The sequence below is a fragment of the Somniosus microcephalus genome, chromosome 28 (assembly GCF_052327205.1).
Source record: "Somniosus microcephalus isolate GS21.2 chromosome 28, FLI_Smic_1.0, whole genome shotgun sequence".
Taxonomy (NCBI): Eukaryota; Metazoa; Chordata; class Chondrichthyes; order Squaliformes; family Somniosidae; genus Somniosus; species Somniosus microcephalus.
Genome location: NC_141014.1, coordinates 39,935,154 through 39,954,581, shown reverse-complemented (window position 1 = coordinate 39,954,581; position 19,428 = coordinate 39,935,154). Strand labels below are relative to the sequence as shown.

Genomic DNA, 19,428 nt, shown 5'->3' with positions numbered 1-19,428 from the left:
GCCCAACAGCACAACTTCCATATACAAAATGGTGTGGCAACTTCAAAAACTCACTTCATACATCCACTTAATGGCCAGATACTGTGACAGTTCAAATTAATTTGGGAAATACAGTGATAAATGTTGACGGAAAAGCAGCACCAAAAATGTTGCCAACAGGATGGAATGTTTGTGTGTAATAGTGGTGGCTGTTTCTTCGAGCTGTACCTTTCGGTGGAATGTAATTGGGGGCAAGGTTTTATATACGATGGTTGGTGAATTATAAAGTAAAAATTAACCGGTGGGTAGAGGAAAACCGAGACTTCACCATTGAGGACAAGGGAAATTGACCAGTTCGATGAAATACTCAAATGGTCACAACAAGCACGAGCAAGCATGTCGCGATTTCTGCTCCTGATCTCCATCGAGTGATGACACCTGCTTGTATGGATGTTGGGTGAGGATTGGAGTGAGCTACTTGCCCCGCCCTCACAGTTTAAAAGCTTATCGCTGTCGAGTCTCACCCATGAAGAATTCTGGGTAGTGTACAATTGTGGCCTGGTGTGAGTTGCTGCCTTAGGGAGAGAATAAATAAGTAAAGAACTTGGAGTAAATTGAATAATCTGGAGATGATCTTCTTGCCACAAGTGATTATATGTACAGGAAACTTTCTGGTATCTGGCACGGACGGGACCGACGTGGTGCCGGTTCATCATCAATTCCGGATAACCGAACGCTATAGTAAAAGACAAACCCTGTTGGCTTCAGAACAATGGGCACAAGTTGCAAGCGTCTCTGTAGCTTAGCAACAGCTTCAGCTACACCCTTGCACAGCAACAAATGGAGTAAAAAAAGTAACAAAGTAAAAAAAGTTACCTGAACCGACTCCTGAATTTTGCCGGTGGATAGAGCATTCCGGTTATTTAGGGGCCGGTTAATCGAAAGTTTCCTGTACTTCACTTATCTATAGAGCGTATTACAAAAAACCCTGACCTTGAGAATGTAGATTTATAACCTACTGAACAGTTTAGAAAATAGCTGATATTCCACCCTTTGAGCCAACAGTAATTCTAACCATCCGAGACAGCAACAATTTAGAATACGGAGCGAACCAAATATCTGTTCACAGTCTGTGACACAAATATGGATAGTATTGCATATACTGGAAGATCCCACAGCCTGTTCTGTCTGGGATTCGCGTCCCTTTTTTTTTTAATACTGTGGTGTTTGTGGTTTACTTAACTGGTTTATGCAGACACGTTGATTTTAAATTACAGAAAATTCTGGAAATATGCAACATATTTATCCATCTCTGGAAAGAGGGAAGACGACATGTTAGCAGTCTGAGTGGACACCTTCGTCAGGATATTTACAACCCTCACTTAAAGGGGAGGAAAGTCGGGAGTACTTTTTGTTCAGAACAAAATTGATCTAAAAAAATCACCCTCAAACCACCTTCCCCATAAACAAAATAAATTCCGAAATATGTAACCGCTGGTTAATTTCCCCGCCCCACCTTTCTCTGCTCGAGCGTCTGTTTTGGTTCAGTTGGTAGCGGCCTCATCCCTGACTCGGAAGGTTGTAGGTTTAAGCTCCGCAGAACTTGAGCTTGATTCTCCATTGCAATACCAAGGGAGTGCTGCGTTGTCAGAGATGGCATTCTTCGGATGAGGAATCAAATCGAGGACCCGTCTAATACCCTGGGTAAGGGTATCGAAGGATACGGAGCTAAGGCGGGTAAATGGAGTTGACGTGCAGATCAGCCATGATCTAATTGAATGACGGAGTAGGCCCGAGGGGCTGAATGGCCTGTTTTTTAATGGATCCCATTTGTTTACTGCATGGCTTCCAATAGCATTCCCTGGCTTTCTCTCACTTGACAGCGAGAATCCCAGTTCTTGCAATATCCCACAGGTCCGTGGGTCTTGAGTGGAAGCCCAGAGGCATATGGAGCAGCAAGTCTGCCAAGGGCACAGGCTGGGGGAAGAGTGTGCTGCAAAAGGCCCCCAAGCTACCTTACAAATGGCACTGCACTTGAAATAAGTAGTATCTTAGTAACATGAAATCAGCTGCAGTTTAGTGGTCCTTTGCCCTTGCACAATCTGACTTGGCGCTGATACTTGTGTGGGTCGGGCCCCTGCTTGGCCGATTCTGTTCCCTGTGTCAGACCAGTGGAATTTTCACCCCTGTAGAATAATGTTTACTCTTTGTAAGGAATTGTGAAGAAATTGGCCACTGACTTAATCAAGAGGACTATTAAACTTAATTGCAGCTGCTTCCAGGCAAGTAACTAATAATGAATTCTCCTGACAGTGAGTATGTGATGAAAAACCTCAAAGTAACTGGAAATGCTCGATGCACACCGCTGGCTGACGGTCCTGTTTTGTATTTCCAGCCTTTACTGTTTTTGTATCTGTTTCTGCCGCTTGCAGTTTTTGATGCCTATTTTAATAAAGTAACCGCCCTCCTTTTCATGCGTTCTTTTAACAGAGAGAAGGAAGAAGAAAAGGAAGAACAGTTAATGGAAGAAAAGAAAAGGAAAAAAGAGGACAAGAAAAAGAAAGACGCCACTCAGAAGGTGAGGCGAGAGGTCTGGTCCTTCCACTGATGAGTACCCAAATAGAGTTTAACAAATCCCTCGTGTCTGTTGATAGATGGTGCTGCTTTGCATTGCTGTTTCTGTGTTTTTTTGACTGCGAATTACATCCTTTAGATAATGGATTACAGCCAAAATACTGAACCACTTGCCCAGGTGGATGACGTTTAGCAGCATGCAGTTAGGAATACAGGAGCGGAAATGACTCTGCAATCCACCTGACCAGTCCCACAAACGAATAGCTCGCGATCGCCTACTCCCTCAAATAGCTGTCTGATCCTCCCTCTCATTTTCTGCACGGTCAGTCTCCCGCTACCTCCCAGGACTGTCCATTCCTCACATTTGCCGCCCTCTGCATAAAGCAGTTAAATCTCAACTGTCTGCTCCTTTCCTCTTCTAAGCTAGAACCCATGACCATTTTTTCTGGAGTTTGTGGCAATCTTTAACACGTTTTTGGAGTCCAGCCTATTTGTGCCCTTAAAAAATCTTCATTTCCCATGAGCCTTCTCTCCAGAGTAAACAATCCCAGGCTCTTCTGTCTCTTAACTTCAATTATCTTCAGCTCAGTATCTGTTTGATTGTCCTTTGCTATACTGCCTCCAGTGCCTGGAGAGCCTTGCTGTAACATGACGACCAGATGTACAATGCCACCTACGCACTCATTATTACCTCTTGGCATTTGTGCTTGGTCCCTCTGGCTGTACATCCTAAAACCCGGTTAACTTTCCTTGATGTTCCTGCACACTGCACTGCTGGTTTCCGCGAGCTCACCCCCAATACCCTTCCATCGCCCTGTGTGGAGACCTGTCACACCCAGCCATTTACCGTGTGTCTGTATTAAGTGCAGCTTGCCATTCCTCAGCCTATCTTCCCAACCTACCTTGATTCCTTTGTATGTGGTGTGCAAGTTCCCTGTTATTTTAACTGTCACCGCCCCCCTCCCATCTCTAGTTAGTGTTATCTGCAAACTAGGTTTTGTTTCTGGCCCCCCTACTTGTATGCTCTGTAAACAGCAATGGTGCTGCTAGTGACCGCTTGCCATGTTGACCCTTCCATTCTCTTTGCTTCTCTAGTTCTAGGATGCTTGCCCTCATTCCATGCCTTCCAACCATGTTGCCTGATTGCTTATACATAACATAAGAAATAGGAGCAGGAGTCGGCCATTCGGCCCCTCGAGCCTGCTCCGCCATTCAGTAAGATCGTGGCTGATCTACCTCAACTCCACTTTTCTGTACTATCCCCATATCCCTTGGTTCCCTTAGTGTCCAAAGTTCCCATAGTGTGGCATAGTTTTAAAAGCTTTGCTGAAATTGAAATCTAAATCTCATCACATCCACAGAATTTTCTTCAACAAGGACTGTTGTTTCTGCAGAGCAGGACCTCTCTCCCATAAACTCATGTTATCTTCTTAGCTTGGCACCAGTGTTTATTATCTCTCTCGCGATACCTTCTAATACTTTACCCATGGCACCTGTTAGGCTCATTGGCCTGTAGTTTGATGGCTCTGTATGCCCCTTTTTAAAGATTGGTGTTATGTGGGCCCCACTGTGCCTGCTTGCTGTGAATATATTTATAGAAATGGTTGACATTACTTTTTAACTTCCCTGCTATGCAAACCCTATTTTCTATTTTAGGTCAACTGACCAGTTTCTTAACCTCCTTTACTTTGTTCTTGAATTTGTCTCCGCTCACTAAGCTACCCATGGCTTTATACTTCAGGAACAATTTCTTTTTCCTTTTATTCCTGTATTTCTTCCATTGTTCATATTGGTCTTTTCCCCTGTTCTCCTCCCCTGTGGTGGTCTGTCTTTGTTCTGTACTTTGTGCATAGTATTTCTATACACAGTACACTTTTCTTCTGTACTTTTCTCCTCTAACAGTGCTATCCAGTGCTGTTTCCTGAGCTCGACGATACAAAGATGGGAGGGAAAGCAATGAGTGAGGAGGACATAAAAAACCTGCAAAAGGACATAGACAGGCTAAGTGAGTGGGTAGAGATTTGGCAGATGCAATATAAAAATGTTGGAAAGTGTGAGGTTATGCACTTTGGCAGAAAAAATCAAAGAGCAAGTTATTATCTAAATGGAGAGAAACTGCAAAGTGCTACAGTACAAAGGGATCTGGGGGTCCTGGTGCATGAAACACAAAAAGTTAGTCAGCAGGTGATCAGGAAGGCCAATGGAATCTTGGCTTTTATTGCAAGGGGGATGGAGTATAAAAACAGGGAAGTCTTGCTGCAGTTATACAGGGTATTGGTGAGGCCACACCTGGAATACTGCGTGCAGTTTTGGTTTCCACATTTAAGAAAAGATATACTTGTTCTCGAGGCGGTTCAGAGAAGGTTCACTCGGTTGATTCCGGAGATGAGGGGGTTGACGTATGAGGAAAGGTTGAGTAGGTTGGGCCTCTACTCATTGGAATTCAGAAGAATGAGAGGCGATCTTATCGAAACATATAAGATTGTGAGGGGGCTTGATCGGGTGGATGCGGGGAGAATGTTTCCACTGATGGGTGAGACTAGAACTAGGGGGCATAATCTTAGAATAAGGGGCTGCCCTTTCAAAACTGAGATGAGGAGAAACTTCTTCACTCAGAGGGTAATAAATCTATGGAATTTGCTACCTCAGAGAGCTGTGGAAGCTGCGACATTAAATAAATTTAAAATGGAGATAGACAGTTTCCTAGCAGATAAGGGAATTAGGGGTTACGGGGAGCGGGCAGGGAAGTGGACGTGAGTCTGGATTCGGATCAGCCATGATCCTATTGAATGGCGGAGCAGGCCCGAGGGACCGTATGGCCTACTCCTGCTCCTACTTATGTTCGCCCCTCGTCCCTTCAAACCTGCCTTTTCTAAAGTTGAATGTTTCTATTGTACTCTATCACTTTCCCTTCATAAGCCCAACCATTAGCTCTACCCCATTTTGGCCACTCTTAGCAAGATGTTCTCTGACTCTCACCTCCTGCTTGTTGCTTCGTATCGGGTCCAGTGGTGCCCCTGCTTGTGTTCCTTGACCAGTTGTGCCCTGTAACAATCCAATACTGTGTCCGGGATCGTCTTTTCACTTCTGTTGCTCCCGTTATAGATTTCCCAATCTATCCCTGGTAGATTGAAGTCGCCCAAAATGACTGCATCTGTTCCTGTATGCAACTGTCCAATCCTTTCTATTAGATTTCTAGACACAAAAGGCATCAAGGGGTCTGGGGAGAGAGCGGGAATATGGTATTGAGATAGAGGATCAGCCGATTATATTGAATGGCGGAGCAAGCTCGAAGGGCCTGTTTCGCCTGGTCTGGTGCTCCATAGTGCGTTTCCTTCCCCTCTCATCTCCCATCCCTATCCACAGGTTCCCACCTTAACCACATCCAAACCAAATGGTCCGTCTCCTTCATAATTGAGTTCTGTTTCACTTAACAGACTTCACCCCCTCCCAGTTTGTCTCTCCTATATCTATGATGAAGTAAACCTGTACATTTTTCCAATCTTTATCGGTGTGGTGCCTATGATAGCAAATTTAACCGGGCGGCATTCTTTAGTCCCTCAGTAGGGTATGGCCCGCAGTTATGGGCTGCATGGTTATTTATCTATTGTAGTAACACTTGTTGTGGAGAGCACTCTATTGTGGTGTTATCAGAAAGGATTCAATAGTATCCTTCGAAAGGGAATTGGATAAATACTTGAAGGAGAAAAAGTTGCAGGGCTCTGGGGATAGAACAGGGGGAGTGGGACTAACGGGATTGCTCTTCAGAGAGCCAGCACGGACCCGATGGGCCGAATGGCCGCCTCCTGTGCTGTACTATTCTGGGAGATGTGCTTATTGCAGCCTCTGCATTGTGGTTCAGCTTGACCATAAGCTCCATCTCCTGCCCTGAAACACAGGCTCAGCGAATTTATCCAGTGAGTAGCTGAGTTGTATGGACCAGGTAGATCCCACATTCAATCTCTAGTCTGCGCCGACTTCGCTGATGAAAAGGAGGCAGCAGTCAGAGCGCTACAGTTGGATTTCCATTTCTAATCGTTATCCACTGGTCCCTGCTGGAAAGCACGTGTGCGAGGACGTTGGGTGCAGTCAGGATCAGCCCTCTGCTGTGAGGTCCTGCCACGGTCTAAAGATCCTGATGCTCACTACCCCAGCTCGCGCTTGGAGTATGGCCGTTTGAGCAAGGTACTGGCAGGTGATCAGCACTGGAGTAATCATGCTTCAACAAGAATCAGCGCCTTCAGGGGAGAGAATTGGCAAAAAGAAAAGCCTCCGCACCACAATAGGAATTGACACCTCAACAGAGCTGTGAGAGATTCAGACTGTGCAAACTCACTTGAGTAATGTTTACATTCTTGTACAAATCAGGTGTCTGGTCTTATCCAGCAGAAAGAAGAAAAACAAGACCGGTACCTATTTAAATCCCACTTTCCAAATGATGTAGGAAACTCTCCCTGTATTTAATCTTTGTCACATTAGTAGGGGTGGGTGGTGCAGCCCAACAGACATTGGCTTCTGAGCTCAAATCCAGCCTTGGTTGATGGGTCATGAGTCTCATCTGCCTGCTGGTTGTAAGACTGGTTTGAGTGTAATTTGGGAGGTCTTCTCCCTGGTCCTAGTGGGCGTGGAAAACTGTAACACTGTCCCTAATTTGACAATTAAAACATTAAATTGAAAATGATGCTGATGGCAAGTGTCACACTGATGCAGTAAGGGATGCTCGTTAGGCTGAAGCATATTATTGGAGCAAATTATAGGGCAACTCACCTCGCCTACAATTAGATGACTGGCTTGAACTCCTTTTCCTTGTTAAGTGAGGGCATTTCAATCCAGGAGACTCTTAAGTGCCTCATAGATGTTGGTTTCAGAATGTTATCAACAGGCCTAGGAGTTAGGTGACCTCTTCGGCAATGAGGCACCAAGTGGAGGGAGCGATAATCAGTGGAGGGAGAGACAAGCTCCTCGAAGTGAGATAGACAAGGACATGAAAGCATGGAGTGAGATTGGCTCATTCAGAGCAGCAACCCCACTCCTTGCGCAGGTCATGTTGAATCTATCCTGTTGTGGACTCTACCATACCCGTTTCATATCCAGAAGGGGAGTTCTGTATCAATACTCCTTGATGCACAAAGGTGATCGAGCAGGATTCCAGCACATTCGTCCATTCTCACATCTCCACTATTCAAAGTTGGCCTGCTGTCCTCAAGGCAGTCGTTCTCCCTGCACCACCGCAACCAAAGTGCTAAAAGTACGCAAGCCATCGCCACGCCTACATTCCGCATTCTTCAGGTTTCTGCCAAACACAGCAGATCATGTAGTTCAAGGGCTTGTCAGCTCTTGCATTCTTTTCCTTGCCCCCCCCCCAAAATCTTGGGAGTTGCCATTGTCTCCAATCAATATCACGTAAATGTTTGCAATCTTTTTCTTCTATCACCAATATTTTCCCCTCCTAAAAACATGGGCTCTCTCTGGGTATGTAGCGTTTTCTCTCTCGTCCCTTGCCTAAACGTGCATTATTCATGTGTGAGCCAGGTCGCTCAATATTGGTGGGTGATCTAACTATGGCCATCACTGCTGCACCCCATCCTGTTCTTGCCCCTCGTCCACAAGTGCAGTTTTGGCAGGTGTCACTGGGTAGTGATCAGAAGTGGAAGTCGTGGCTGATCTTCCGTTCTCCTAATTGCTGGAGTCAGTTATAGCTCCCATACCGCTCGTGTGACTGGTGGCTGTTAACTGGGCACCGCCCAGCGGTCAAACCTGGGCCTTTCTGCTCTACGTGGCCCATCAGAGGCAGTGACTTTACTTCAGAGCCACCGGGGGAACAATTTGTAAGTGTTATTCAATTTGGTGCTTCATTTGGGGGAAGGTGGGTGGGGAGAAGAGGAGAGGAACCTTAGATTTAAGTGGCCAAACAGAGCGTTTACTAGAGCAGTGATCTATGCTGGGATTAGGCTTTCCACTCCATGCTAGAATGGAAACTTGTAATGGAGCCAAGTTTTCATGCTGCCATGAGAGCTGGAGAGAATACTGCTTTCAGTCATTTGGATTTGTCTCCCATTTTGCGAGGGTTCCTTTCTTTCTTCCTGACAGCAGATAGGCGATATATAATTCCACACCACATTGCTTCGTAAAAATATACAGAGTACAAGCTACAACTTAAATCAGAAATAACCTGGGTTTGAAAGTTGAGTAAAATATAAAACCTGTGTTTTTAAAAAAAAATATTTATTCCCTTCTCTTTTTTACCCCCCCCCCCAAGAAAACAAAAAAAAAACTGTTCACTAATGATATCTGTTGTCAAACGCAAAGTTCAAGTATCAGGGTTAGACAGAACATGAGTGCTTCCTCCTGCACCAAGAGCTGCTTGTGTTGACATCCATATGACCATATCTATTGTTGTGAGCTTTCCCAGAGCTTTTGGGTGGGAGGGGAGAAGCTGTTGGATCTTAACTGTTTATGGTCTGTGCCCCGTATAATCTCAAAGCTGTCCGTTACTCCACCAACCAGCACCTGTTACCATCGAGTTTATAAATTCATCGCATGCTCATTTTCTGCCGGATTCGTCCTGTCAATATAAGCAAGCTCCATTTTAAACAAAAATGTAAAACCGGTAAGCCTGACACCGCTAGTGGGGAAAATGCTAGAGTCCATTATAAAAGATGTAATAGCAGAGCACTTGGAAAACAGTGACAGGATCGGACAAAGTCAACATGGATTTACAAAGGGTAAATCGTGCTTGACTAATCTACTGGAATCTTTTGAGGATGTAACTGGTAGAATAGATAAGGCAGAACCAGTGGATGTGGTGTATTTGGACTTTCAGAAGGCTTTCAATAAGGTCCTGCATAAGAGATTAGCGTGTAAAGTTAAAGCACATGGGATTGGGGGTAAGGTATTGACTTGGATAGAGAACTGGTTGGCAGACAGGAAGCAGAGTTGGAATAAACGGGTCTTTTTCCGAGTGGCAGGCAGTGACTAGTGGGGTACCGCAGGGATCGGTGCTAGGACCCCAGTTATTCGCTATATATTAATGATCTAGATGAGGGAACTAGATGTAATATCTCCAAGTTTGCAGACGACACAAAGCTGGGTGGGCGTGTGTGCTGTGAGGAGGATGCCGAGAAACTCCAGTATGATTTGGACAGGTTGGGTGATTGGGCAGATGCAGTATAATGTGGATAAATGCGAGGTTATCCACTTTGGTGGCAAAAACAGGAAGGCAGATTATTATCTGAACGGCAATAGATTGGGAAAAGGGGAAGTGCAACGAGACCTGGGTGTCCTTGTGCACCAGTCGCTGAAGGTAAGCATGCAGGTGCAGCAGGCGGTTAAGAAGGCAAATGGTATGTTGGCCTTCAAAGCGAGAGGATTTGAGTACAGGAGCAAGGATGTCTTGCTGCAGTTGTACAGGGCCTTGGTGAGACCACACCTTGAGTATTGTGTGCAGTTTTGGTTGCCTTATCTGAGGAAGGATGTTCTTGCCATGGAGGGAGTGCAGTGAAGATTCACCAGATTGATACCTGGGATGGCAGGAATGACGTATGAAGAGAGATTGGGTCGATTAGGCTTATATTCGCTAGAGTTTAGAAGAATGAGAGGGGATCTCATTGAAACTTATAAAATTCTAACAGGACTAGACAGACTAGATGCAGGAAGGATGTTCCCGATGGCGGGGGAGTCCAGAACCAGGGGTCACAGTCTAAGGATAAGGGGTGAGCCATTTAGGACTGAGATGAGGAGGAATTTCTTCACCCAGAGAGTGGTGAACCTGTGGAATTCTCTACCACACAAGGCAGTTGAGGCCAATTGACTAAATATATTCAAGAAGGAGTTGGATATATTTCTTAAGGCTAAAGGGATCAAGGGGTATGGGGAGAAAGCAGGGACCGGGTACTGAGTTTGGATGATCAGGCATGATCGCATTGAATGGTGGAGCAGGCGCGAGGCGCCGATTGGCCTACTCCTGCTCCTATTTTCTATGTAAAACCAGGTTGGATTTGTTGAGATGAGATTTTGTGTGTGTCTTGTGTCAAAGTTTTGTTACGTACTGCAGTGCTGTTAAATTAATCAATGGCCCCAGCATTTGTGCTTTTCATTTAAGTGTTCATTCTGGATAATGAAGGTTATGTAGTGCGAGATGAACAAGGCATGAGGCAGTTACAAGCTGCCTACTTGGCCACTTATTATAACTCTTGAGATTTTTTGGCCTAATTTCAGCACATTAATTTTATATACCCTTTTGTTTTCTTTTCCCGTTATGTTTTTGAAGATTGTATATTTGAATGCAGTGCTACAATTTATGCTGCAGTTTTAGTCTCTAAAGCACAAGGTGCCACCAATGAGCCTCCCCTTCTGCAAAAAAAAGACCATGAAATAAACTGAACAAAAATATTCACTGTGTTATACGACCAGCGCCATTTTTATTCATTCATGGGATATGGGCGTTGCTGGCAAGGCCAGCATTTATTGCCCTTGAGAAGGTGGTGGTGAGCCGCCTTCTTGAACCGCTGCAGTCCGTGTGGTGAAGGTGCTCCCACAGTGCTGTTAGGGAGGGAGTTCCAGGATTTGGACCCAGCGACGATGAAGGAACGGCCGATATATTTCCAAGTCAGGATGGTGTGTGACTTGGAGGGGAACTTGGAGGTGGTGGTGTTCCCATGCGCCTGCTGCCCCTTGTTCCTATAGGTGGAAGAGGTCGCGGGTTTGGGAGGTGCTGCCGAAGAAGCCTTGGCGAGTTGCTGCAGTGCATCTTGTAGATGGTCCACACTGCAGCCACGGTGCGCCGGTGGTAGAGGGAGTGGATGTTTAACTGTGACAAAGCAAAGCGAATGTTATTTTTATTGCATGGGGTTCTAGGTTTTTTACTGCTGTTTGGGGAATCTCATTGCTCAGTTGTAGTGGCCTCGATCTTGACATCACAGTGTCTGCTTCCTGTTGCTGAACAGTTTGAGGGCGATGCTCTGGGCTTCACCCCACCCCCACCTGAATGTCTCACTGTGCGGGGATTTGCTGATGAGCAGCATTGTTGTCATCGTGCAACTTATCGGAGCTTCAGTATGCTATCCCACCGGGCCGTTCTCGCACACCAGCACTCTTCTCTAATGCTGAAACTGGGTCCAAAACATGACAAACCAGCCCTGTGTACTATTGTAGGAAATTGCGGAGTTGGTCAATAATGCACTTTGGTGAAGTTCCAGCTTTCACTTGGCTGGACTGTCCCTGCTTCCTCCTCCTAATGGGCCATTCAGCCCATCAAGTCTATACCTTTGCATTTTTCTGTGAGCTACCAGCCTAATCCCATTCCTGCCTACTCCCCAACATTTTTTTTCAAATAACTGACTTCCTTTTTTAAAAAAAATGTTAAGGACCCTGCTTTAACCGTTTGTGGCGAAGAAGTCCACATTATAAATTCCCCTCATTCTTTTTATGACCTTATTTGTGCCCTCTCACCGACCAATTCAAACAATCAATCGCTGTTTACTTTAATCACAACCTTTCATTTTAGGCTCGCTCCATAACTGCCTCACCTTTACTGAAATTTCTCTCTCTCCATAACTGTAACCCCTCACCCCTGGCAACATCCGAGTGAATCTACACTCCACCTTTTCCATTCCTTTGTATCCTTCCCATAGTGGTCTGCCCATTAATTTTTGTGAACTTGAGCAATGTTCCCGCTAATTTTTTGGCGCCGTTGCTCAGGCCGTTCAAAAGACAGGGCGTGCGTGGTTTTTGTATTTGAAAAACCGACTGCGAGGGATCCCTGGAGCGCTGTGTGGCCACGTAGCTTACAGGGAACATTGCTCACAAGGCACCGGGGGCTCGTCATCTTTGCTAACCCACCTGAAGAGCAATTCTTGGTGCTTCTTGCTGTACGACCACGTGCAGTATTAGATGTCCCAGATTTCCATGTTGATCCAGTGTAGTCTCGGTTTTTTCAGAACAATTTCTTTTTTAACAAGTAGAATTTGTTTTAGATGCCTGCACCAGTTTAGCGGGTGACCTTGACAACAGATGTTCATGTTCTTCACAGGTGTTTAGCTGTAGCAACTGAACATGGATAGACTCCTAGCCAAGATCTACTTGTATAAAAACATTCGAAAAGATTAAAGTTTGCTGAAAGAGGTGCAGGACAGCTCGGTGAGATAGTTGGGTGTTTATTGAGCTGATAAACCGAGAATCTGTGCACTTGGGCGAGTGAATGGCCCAGCAAAAGCTTTCACACTGCAAATGTGAAGCCAGTGTGCATTTAACCAGGATATTTTAACATCGAGTTCATAATGATCGTGAGGGGCTGGGCTGTGGGAAGGTAACGTTTTGTTTTCTCCCATCCCTGGGGAAAGGGAAGAGAAGGTAAGGGGAAATTAAATGTAAGATAAAAGGGTCTTTGCTTTCTCCCAGACCGAACTTCAAACACTGTTATGTATATAGCACAGTGTCTTTCACAATAACCAGAAACAGTGATTACAAATCAAGATCTGCAATATCACTTTGCTTTCCGCCTCTCTCTCTCCTCTCTCTCCTCACTCCCCCCCTCCTCGCGCCTCCCCCTCTCTCTCCCCTTCCATGAACATTCTGGGTTTTGCCACAAAAATCAGGGTTCTACAACAGTAAAGTGCCTTTAAATAATTCTCACTGTACCAATGCCCTAAACAATCCCAGTGACAACATTGGAGCTGACCCTGCCGGTGTCCGATATTCTACATTATCTCTGTATGTTTCATCACCAGCCCCTCAGCACAGGTCAACAGAACTCCCCATTCAGTAAAGTTCTGTTTTTAACACCGCTCACTTAAAATTGGTGATTTGGTCATTACACGGGTAATGGGGAACTTTGATCCTGCAGTGGAAACTGGATTGTCATTCCCAGGAATTTCTAACTCTGGTAACTGCTGTCGGGAGGGCGGCACTGTGACAGCCACCATGTGCCACTTTCTGATTTTATATTTGTTGTTTGGCACCATTCCCCTTGGACCCGTTGAAGGCTGATGCCGAAACTTCAATGACTACACGCAAAATGGATGGAACCAGCTTCACGTCTTCAACAACTGAGCACGGGGGCCAGTAAACCCAACTCCCACCAGTCAGTGAGTCTTCAAGGCTGCTGGACTCTGGAGATTGCATGTTTACATTTGGAAGGGTCCTCGGTGGCAGGAGAGCCCTGCGGTGATGCTCCGTTTCCCCTGCCTCGATGGTAAAAGGGCTATTGGAGAGCCAAGTAGGAGTTAATGCTTTTGAGGCCGTTGGTTTTTGAGCAGGAGCCTGCTGATTTGGATTCATTACGTTGCACTGACACAGCGCTTCCTGTTCTTGTGTTTCAGGTTACAGAACAAAAAACCAAAGGTAAGCGACTTTTTTATCTTGGGAACAAAGTTCAAAAATGTATTTTTGTGCTATCTACATTTATGTGTATACGCACACAAACACAAACATAAACACAGACACACAACACGTACTTCCATAAATATATGCACACAAATTTAAGCGAGAAATTCAAATCCGGTAACCTAACTAAACTGATGAGCGCTTAAAAGTACATAGGAGTAACTGTACTGTTTAACCCCCTCGGTATTATTGGGACTGCCCTTTATTGTGCTGGTTTCCAAACTGTTTTCTGACGGAATTGTAATACGAATGATTGCAAGACTATTATTCTAAACTCAATGTTTGCACTAAACCTCAGAGGTGTCATTTTTGTGTGTTTGTTGTCTGAACTAATGCATTGTAACCACTCTGAAGTTCCATTTATTTTAAGTAGTTAAAAAAAAATCTGGACTGGGGACTGGAATGAAGGAAGTTCACTTCAAATGAGGGATTGGTGCCAAATTTCTGGCACCTCGTGCCACCATCAGAGGGAGCCATCGCAGCACCCTTCGTATCTGAAACCAGCAGGGAAATGGTTGACTGCCTAGCTGCAGTCGTAGCGCAGTGTAGTGCCCTGGGCTGTAGATATTAATTTTATATAATATATTTTTTTTAAAAACCTCACTCCAGCATCTTTTTACTAAAGTGAGAACCTGCAAACAAGTTTTTTGGCTTCGGTACAGTGAAGGTTTTAGGGCCCCAAGTGGCGAGTAATGTTTGGCAAGAGCGCACTGCTGATGAGACATTGCAAGGTTCTTTGCAAAAGAGGAGATTTATTTTTTTGGCCAAATGTCTCCCCATCTCTCTCAAAGGCACTTAATTTGGAATGCTGTCAGGCTTCCAGTAGCTCACCATGTGGCCATTCTTCATGTATGATCTACACAGGCAGCAGCAGCCTGATGGACTTTGGATACAGGCATCCCTATATCCTGACTTTTTTTAGATGTGCACATTAGTGCCCTTTCCCGCGGAGGATATTGGATAATGATCAGGAGCAGGAACCTCTTTTCCATGAGGAAAGAAACAATCCTGGCCGTTAGTTTCATTTATTTCATCCCCCTTTTGTGCGCGGAGTTCATCTTGTGTCTGAGAGTCCTAACATCATGAGCTATTGGGGTCTCCTGGAGCTTGCTTACTTGCCTTGGGATGTTGGAGAGGAATTTCCTGGACTGCTTCCTGAATTGGCCACTGTTTGTCTTCTGTTTTTTGCCCCTCCAGGAGATGGTGATTAGGAGGTCTGTGAATGGTGTGCCAGATTGCACTGTTATCTGGATGGGGCCTGATAGGCTTTTCTCGTTCTTTTCATATGTAACCCAGAAATAGCTCCTCCGCTGTCTTTAAAATAGAGCTCTGACCTGCAGTGTTTCCAGGTCGTAGCAGATTGGCGTTACGAAAAATGTATATTTTGAATCCTGTTTTTAAAAAAAACGTAATTGTCAGGTGCCCAATAAATCTAAGGCAGACTATCCGAATTAGGGGCAGGAGTTGGCCACACATCCCCTCGAACCTGCTCTGCCATTCAGTACGATCGTGGCTGATCTTCGACCTCGACTCCCCTTTCCTGCCTGATCCCCCTATCCCTTGATTCCCTTAGAATTCAAAAATCTATCGATCTCAGCCTTGAATATACTAAACGACTGAGCATCCACAGCCCTCTATGCACGGCCCATAAGGTTTCAAATAAAAGATCTTTGTTTGAAACACTAGCCATCCTGTGGCACGCCTGTTCTCAGCGGGCCAACATCCTGCATCAATGAACCAAGCACAGCAGCGCAGTGTTACATGAACACTTTGAGACAGTGCCAAGTGCAGCCCGCCCTCATTAGAACAGACCCGGTCGTTGCAAACTGTTCCCCTTGGTCTTAGCTGAAAATCCGTCATAGTCAGCAGAGCGCAGCTTGGATCTCAAGATGATAAACTACCTGGCCCTTAATAAGTGGGCTTGACTGTAGTGTGGTTTGCAGTGAGATTTGTATGCAGCCCTCAATACCGCAGTGACCTATCCCATATAAGTAAATGTAACATGTCGTCGTAGATGTAAGTGGAAAAACTGTGGATGCTGGAAATTGGAAATAAAACCAGAAATGCACAGTAGATCTGTCAGCATCTGAAAGACCAGCACCGGCCGGCGGGGGAACTTTTCCTGGCATTGATTCTGTGGGACTCTGCATCACTTTGACCTGCGAGTTCTCTCTCGGGTGCTGGCGGACCTGTGGTGCACTGCTGTTCTCTGTGGTTCTAACTACTACGCAGAAATGTACCCGTTCAGTGCACGCCCCCCTTAAAGCGGGATTCTCTAAACCTTTTCTCCTTGTGGTCCTGTAAGTTACTTACCATGAAGCCCACAGGCTTTATAAACAGCTGTATGTGGGGAATCTGCTTCTTGCCCCTTTCCCATCCTTTTAATGCTATTTTCCCATTGCCCCCTCCACTTCTCTAGTTCAAGCTGGGGCATTTCTCCCTCCTCTCCCCCCCCTTCTACACTCTCCCTCTCTCTCCCAGTTTCTTGCTAGCACTTTTCTCCTTCCCTCTTCATGCTGGCTTTTTTTCTCCTTTTACAACCCCAACCCATCTCGTGCTAGCCTACCTCCATCTGGTTTGGGACTGGCTAAATGCGCACATCCGCCGGGAAACGTGGGGCTTGAAAGCAAGTGTTTCTGGAGCAAGGGAGAGGCAGGGGCATTGGACAAAGAGTCATCTCTGTGCTGCTGTTGCATAACTCCTCGAGGTTGGTTCAGAGCGGCATTCATTAAAGGCTTAGGCGCAGATCGCTCAGTCACCACTGGTAATGAGGGAGAAAATAGAGGGAGCTTACAGAGATTAAAAGAAAAACAGCAATTGCTGGAAATTTGAGAGAGAAACAAAAACTACTGGAAATCCTGTCAATCAGCAACTGAAATAGAAGGGGAGAGGCTCCTTCCCATTGAGGTGCTGACTGATCTGTGTGTTTCCAGCATCTTCTGTTTTCTGTCCATTCAGCTCCTTTGCACTGTCGGGCTCGGTAACTCTCTGAGTTAGTGCTCTGGTGATATCAGCGTTCCAGATTTAAACCCATATTCTAAAATCCCAGGAAAAAAACCCCAATCAATCATAAAGTGGTTTGCTCTTTTGAGTGCTATTGATAACCAGGCTTGTCATTTTAAGCCCAGATTGATCCCATTTTTCACCTTTTCTGGCTGCTAACCCATAAATTGTTCACCCAAATGGCTCGCTTTAACCTCTGATTAGTCAGTGTTTACCGGAATGAAACCACTGGAACGGTTCGCTTCTTAGCTCTTTTAAACTGTCACCTTATTTTAAGTATTTCACAACCCTTTCTCTAAATGAATTCGACTTATATTAAAACATGCTCTGCGTATGTCAGGTGCGTACTGAGTAACTGCTCAAAGTGGTAAAAGCATCAAAGCAACCTTGCAGACGCGTTCCACTGGCTTGCCTGCCCTAAGATTTCGTGTCTTGGTTACACCAATAGCTGCTCGGTAAAGTTCCAGTGAACCTGCCTGCACTGCTTCGGGAACTGTACCTATCTTAGATGGCAATCCTACAAAGTTAGCGGAGACTGGCTTGGAAGTGTAGTGCGTCCCACAGCGCTCAACAGATAATGAGCTACTTTTGAAGTGTACTGACTGTTGCCAACACAGCAGCACATTTGCATACAGCAAAGGCCCACAAACGACACTGAGATAAATGACCAGCTTATCTGATTTGATGGTGTTGGCTGAGAGATAAATGCTGAAGAAGGAAAGAGAAAATTTGCATTCATATAGTGCCTTTAAAGACCACAAGACGTTTCAAAGAGCTTTCCGGCCAATGATGTACTTTTGAAGTGTAAATCACTGTTGCAACATTGGCCAAGACACTTGAGAAGCTCCCTGCGCTTCTGTCAATCGTGCCATGGGATCTTTCACGTCCACCTGAACAGGCAAGACGGGGTCTCAGTTTAAAGTCACGTCCGGAAGACGGTGCAGCACTCCCTCAGTACTGTGTTGAAGTGTTAGTCGAGATTATGTGCTCAAGTCCTGGAGTGGGACTTGAACCCACGACCTTCTGATTTGGAAGTGAGTGTTACCGACTGAGCCAAACTCTCACTTAAGATGGTTTTCTTCAAGTCAGTGGACCCAGCAGCGCTAACTCTTGTCTGTATTCGTGCCAGACGCTCCTTTGTCAATTGCATTCATAATGTTGAAAACTTCAATTTTCGTATTTCTTCATACCTGATAAAACATGAAAGGTTATTCATTCTTCTTTTCCTCTAACCTTGTAGAAATTAAATAAATGTCCTTTTTCTATTTGTACGTATCTGAGTTTCTCTCCTAATAACGAATTGTTCAAAATATTTTTTCCCTAGTGCCCGAAGCGACGAAGCCAAGCCTAAGCCAGCCTCCAACTGCCACCCTAGTTGGCAGCGTTCCAACACCAGCCGGCAACGGTGGTAACAATGCCAAAAGGGCGGTGGCCACCAACGGCCAGCCACAGAGCGCCGCCCGCTATCTGCCCCGTGAGGTGCCTCCTCGATTTCGCCAGCACGAGCACAAAGTGTTACTAAAACGTGGTCAGCCCCCTCCGCCTTCCTGTGGGCTTCTTGGAGGTGGGGCGGGGCCTCCTGGGTTGCCGGGATCAAACCCTGGCACTGCACAACCATTGACACAACCCAACGGTCCGCTGCAGCACGGCAGCACACCAGTGGGTAAGTAGGTCGTGTTCCTTTTCAACCTTCCCTTCAATGGTTCTATGGGGAAATTTAAAACCAACGGCTGCTCTAGTCGAATAGATGAGGATTGGGTTTCTTTTCAGCGTTGTTCCTTAACCGGTTCTCCACTTGCAAAATGACGACAGGGGCCAGCACTTGCTGTGGTGCTGTAAGACCCTGTATGAAGCCTCCTTGTTCAATACCAGCGAACGCCCATGCGGAGACGGCTGGTATTACTGGCAGGAATGACGTACGAGGAGAGATTGGGTCGATTGGGCTTGTACTCGCTGGAGTTTAGAAGAATGAGAGGGGATCTCATCGAAACTTATAAAGTTCTAACAGGACTAGACAGACTAGATGCAGGAAGGATGTTCCCGATGGCGGGGGAGTCCAGAACCAGAGGTCACAGTCTAAGGATAAGGGGTAAGCCATTTAGGACTGAGATGAGGAGGAATTTCTTCACCCAGAGAGTGGTGAACCTGTGGAATTCTCTACCACAGAAGGCAGTTGAGGCCAATTCATTAAATATATTCAAGAAGGAGTTGGATATATTTCTTAAGGCTAAAGGGATCAAGGGATATGGGGAGAAGGCAGGGACAGGGTACTGAAATTGGATGATCAGCCATGATCTCATTGAATGGCGGAGCAGGCTCGAGGGGCCGAATGGCCTACTCCTGCTCCTATCTTCTATGTTTCTATGTTTTTTTCCTGAGGGGTGTTCATGCGATGAGGGAGAGAAAATAAGTGCAGTACATGCGTATTGTGCACGTGGTTGGTATGCAAGCTCGGCTTCCCCACCGATGGGATTTGTGATCTCCGCATCA

The 19,428-nt window shown here is 45.7% G+C and overlaps 1 protein-coding gene across 11 annotated transcripts in view; it reads left to right on the top strand.

Moving 5' to 3' along the window:
- LOC147099635 (trinucleotide repeat-containing gene 6B protein-like) overlaps positions 1-19,428 on the top strand; it is a 199,804-nt gene that overhangs the window by 122,058 nt on the left and 58,318 nt on the right. For all 11 annotated transcript variants that reach the window (XM_085969901.1, XM_085969898.1, XM_085969900.1 and 8 more), the window contains 3 exons: positions 2,470-2,557; positions 13,872-13,893; positions 18,263-18,601. In XM_085969901.1, the coding sequence (XP_085826027.1) occupies positions 2,470-2,557; positions 13,872-13,893; positions 18,263-18,601 (449 nt within the window). The remainder of the gene's footprint in view (positions 1-2,469; positions 2,558-13,871; positions 13,894-18,262; positions 18,602-19,428) is intronic.